This window comes from Glossina fuscipes, unplaced genomic scaffold (assembly GCF_014805625.2).
Source record: "Glossina fuscipes isolate IAEA_lab_2018 unplaced genomic scaffold, Yale_Gfus_2 27, whole genome shotgun sequence".
NCBI lineage: Eukaryota > Metazoa > Arthropoda > Insecta > Diptera > Glossinidae > Glossina > Glossina fuscipes.
In genome coordinates, this window is record NW_023998422.1 from 10,161,538 (window position 1) to 10,165,291 (window position 3,754).

The window sequence follows — 3,754 nt, forward strand, 5'->3', positions numbered from 1 at the left end:
TCGAATATACAACGCGCGGTAAGGTGGTAAGGACGATTACAAAACAATAAGTTTTGAACTAAATTCACATAGAGGAAGATGCTTGTATAACAATATCGGCAAAGTTTTAGAATAGATTCAGCTTTTATTGTACTGATTGATTCAATTTATGGTCAATTACACGTGGATATCGAACTCGGGTCTTTCGATTGCATGCCGAGCGCAGAATTTCATCCTCAGCAAAAAAAACGATTAGAAAACAATATCTTTCGAAATGTAATTTCGAAAATTGAAGTCTTTCTTACCTAGGTTTACTTTCTTACATACTAATAAGAATCTACCGGATATTTTTATCGGTTTTCTGTTACAAAAAGTTTCAACAAGTACGGGCGAATTCATGCAATGGGTATTTGACTCCCTTTTTTTATAAGTGAGTGTATACAGAGGACTAGGTACACAGTTGTGTGAAAGGATCCATCTAACTATTCCTTCTTTCTTTTATCTATGCATTGTAGAATTTATCTATTTCAAAATAGAATAAGAGGAGTAAGAATATATACACAAAGTTGCTTGTAATAATAATAATAGATTTATTCTAAAATGCAACACAATGAAAGGTCTGTAGGAAGGAATAAAATACACAAGGTGAATACAAACTTTCATGTCCATGTACTCCATGCCAAAAATTCATAATTTCGCCCGGTAAAGATTAGTAAAATTAAAAATTTTAAAAATATTTAATTTTTAAAATAAACTAAAATAAACTAAATAAATCAGTCAGACAAAAAAAAAAACAACAAAAAAAAATACCCTGAAATTTTAAGCTAATTGTAATCAACTAAAAAGAGAAGAAATAAATTTTAATAAATCTTTGATGTAAATATGATAAAAGCAAAAACTTGCAATTCGAATTTATTTTAATACTTGTGCACAGCTAGCTTGAGTTTTATATAGAAACTATTATCACCATTATTATAATTTTATGCTAATGAATTCAATTTTTAGAATAAAAGAAACAATCGAGATGATACAACAGATCTGCCAAGGCTGTTAACGCAACTACTACTACTTCTTTTTGAAGAAAGGTACAACGTTGCGAACCAACAACAAATTTAAGACGAATTTCTTTTTAACTTTCATTTCGCGTTTGTCTACACGAAACAATAGTGACATGAGTATATCAATGGGTATGTTGTAATAATATATTAAAATTTCTATTATTATTTTTTTTCTTTTCAGACGAACTATTAAAAAAAACAAATATGTCGTTGGTCGAGATCATAAAAGAGCAAAAGGGAAAATCAAGAAGGAAAATAATAATAATAATGCCGCAAGCTGAAATTGCTGCATTGAAGAAATGTCAAGGGCAGGAAGTGGACTCATCTGAAAGCGGAGTGACGGACACCGAGGCACTAAAGGAAGTCGTAAGTAAATTAAGTTCTCACAACAAGATAGTCCAGATTAACTTTGATGAAGTCTTCACAAGTAAAAGGGTAATCTACAGCCGAGCTGAAGACAAGATGCTCGGCTGCGGACTATCACCCAAAGGGGAAATGGTTGAGTACGTATTAACCACCATTCAACATCATGCTAAGTGCAACACCACTCACTAGACATAAAGGTGATGCCAGCCAATTAGAAGACGTCATCAAGCTGAAGAGGAGATCGGATGAGATGTCAAAGCCGTTGTCTGAGCCAGATCGTCGTCCAACAAAGACAGGACGAAGCACATTTTAACGGCGTTTACAAAAGAAAACAAGCAGATGGCAGCATTAAAACAATTTTGCTTCTACACGATTATATTCACCGGCTGACATCGTTCAAAAGGAAAGTACAAGATGACGAATTGCTAAACTTTAGCTTACAAACACAACTTCCAAGCAGAAACAGGCCGAAATCTAATTTCTGCCAGCGGAGAAACGTCGCACAAAGTGTGTCATCTCCACGGTGTCCCGCTGAATTAGTACTATTTTGCTGTGACATAACACCAACGTCAGTCCAGGCGGCAATCGCTGTGAACATCTTACCCGTAGGTCAGGAACGGAACAGTGCCGGGGGCATATTAAAATTCTATGAAATGCTAACAAACGTGTTGCACCGGAATACTATAACGGCCGACACTTGGGAACACCTAAAAAGGAAACTTCAAGCCACAAAAGAATATCTAACGACTGCAGTTCAATGGGAACAATTCATGACCATAAACAGTTTCATCAGCATAATGGACGACCTGATGGAGGCTTACCCTGGCATCAAGATAGCCTCATACAGCGTAAGCCAGGATCTCCTGGAATGTTTCTTTATTAAGATCGCGGTGACGAAAAGAAAGCGAACCAGACCATCAGAACATATTTTAGAATTCTTCAACAGATTAAGGCGACAACAAATAACTTGATTACGACTTGATTACGAGCTAATCGAAAAACTGAACTACGAAATAGAAGAAGAGTTTCGGGCTCTTCTTCTATCTGGAGACATATTCACAAACCTGATAACAGGTCAGCTCGACAAAAAATTGATAGCTATCTGCGTCTGGTCACGAGGTACGGGATCGGACGCTAGGTACATGACCAGCTTAACTGCCACCACTGCATAAGAGATTTAACGGAAGGCAAAGGCAAGTTTTGCGAGGTAATCAACGGAAAACAAATGGCAAAAGATAAGAAAAACAATTTACTTCTCGGGCCAGAATACATGAATCCAGCGCTCCCAAAACCCTTTATCCACGAGGAGTTTGACCAAGGATACGACCTGTTCAACTCAGCGATGCAGACAAACATGCCGGCAGGCGACATCGACAAGCGCGTGCAACAATCGTGGCACGGCTTGCCTTTTTCGCAGATGAAGGGTCGTACCCCAATGGAACTAAACACCGAATTGATTTGCTGGGATACACAATACACTTTACCACTTTTGGGTAAATTTTGTTCAGTTGAATTAACTGCTGTTTGCTGTTCTCCGGTTACTTTTCAAACCCGTTATCTGGTTTTTTTCTTTTCAAAGTATATAAGAAAAGGAGCATATATGAAGAGAGCATGTGTATAATAAATTTGAAAAGTAAATTGCACATGTATTACTGAGTTCGTAAGTAGTCACAGCAGGCGTCTCGAACATCGGTTAATTGCAAAAGATTGGCTGCGGTTAACAGCTCTACGACATTTTCCTTATTGATTTCTAACGTTGATGTGTACATGTATTCGATAAGGAGTTTAAGAGCATGAGGATCGACGCCCTGTAGGATAATTCGATCTTGTTGTGACTCTATAAACATGGCACAGAAGTAAGGACTCAACGCCGCCAAGACTACTTTATGAGCTGGTATTTCCATATTGTTAACTAACAGGGTAACGTCGCACAGCAGATTTTGTTTGCGCAATTCGTTTATGACGTCAAGAGAACGCTGTTTTAATTCGCAACTCATCGACAAAATAAATTGTTGATGCATTGTTTATAAATTAATCTTGGAAAGTAATTTAAAGAAAAAATTTATAAATATGTATTTTTAATATAAAAAATCACACTTAAATAGATATGTTTTTTTCTTTTTTATCTTTGACCTTTAATACTTTGGCTTAAATTTTTAATTAATAATTTCTGCTAACAAATCCTGAACGTCCTTGCGAGTCATAAATAAATATCAATCTTGTTGCTTAAGATCACACCCGTAATTCCGATTCTGCAACGATATTTACCATAAAACGATTCTCCTGATATGTTGATTTTTTGGATTTGTGCAGATTAAATCAAGTGATTCACACTTCTTCATAATATTTGC

At 36.2% G+C, this 3,754-nt stretch overlaps 2 protein-coding genes across 5 annotated transcripts; one reads left to right on the forward strand and one right to left on the reverse strand.

Annotated features, from left to right (window-relative positions):
- The first annotated feature begins 1,104 nt into the window (after positions 1 to 1,104).
- LOC119635845 lies at positions 1,105 to 1,811 on the forward strand. Of its 3 annotated transcripts, none has more exons than XM_038030853.1 (3): positions 1,105 to 1,166; positions 1,219 to 1,403; positions 1,440 to 1,811. In XM_038030853.1, exons 1-3 carry the CDS (start codon positions 1,151 to 1,153, stop codon positions 1,590 to 1,592), a joined length of 354 nt encoding a protein of 117 aa, XP_037886781.1. In that variant the 5' UTR covers positions 1,105 to 1,150; the 3' UTR covers positions 1,593 to 1,811. The 3 variants fall into 3 exon arrangements, with proteins under 3 accessions (XP_037886781.1, XP_037886782.1, XP_037886780.1); XM_038030854.1 differs by having other exon boundaries at positions 1,456 to 1,811; XM_038030852.1 differs by having other exon boundaries at positions 1,219 to 1,811.
- A 1,221-nt stretch (positions 1,812 to 3,032) lies between these two features.
- Positions 3,033 to 3,754, reverse strand: LOC119635846 (ring canal kelch homolog). Of its 2 annotated transcripts, none has more exons than XM_038030856.1 (2): positions 3,586 to 3,754; positions 3,033 to 3,427 (listed from the first exon to the last, which is right to left on the reverse strand). In XM_038030856.1, the coding sequence occupies exon 2, from the start codon at positions 3,422 to 3,424 to the stop codon at positions 3,053 to 3,055; it is 372 nt and encodes a 123-aa protein (XP_037886784.1). In that variant the 5' UTR covers positions 3,425 to 3,427; positions 3,586 to 3,754; the 3' UTR covers positions 3,033 to 3,052. The 2 variants fall into 2 exon arrangements, with proteins under 2 accessions (XP_037886784.1, XP_037886785.1); XM_038030857.1 differs by lacking the exon at positions 3,586 to 3,754 and adding an exon at positions 3,537 to 3,571 and having other exon boundaries at positions 3,033 to 3,439.

Bases quoted from the DNA above. Each gene is read 5' to 3' on its own strand.
- LOC119635846 (XM_038030856.1), bottom strand. From the start codon at position 3,424: ATGCATCAACAATTTATTTTGTCGATGAGTTGCGAATTAAAACAGCGT.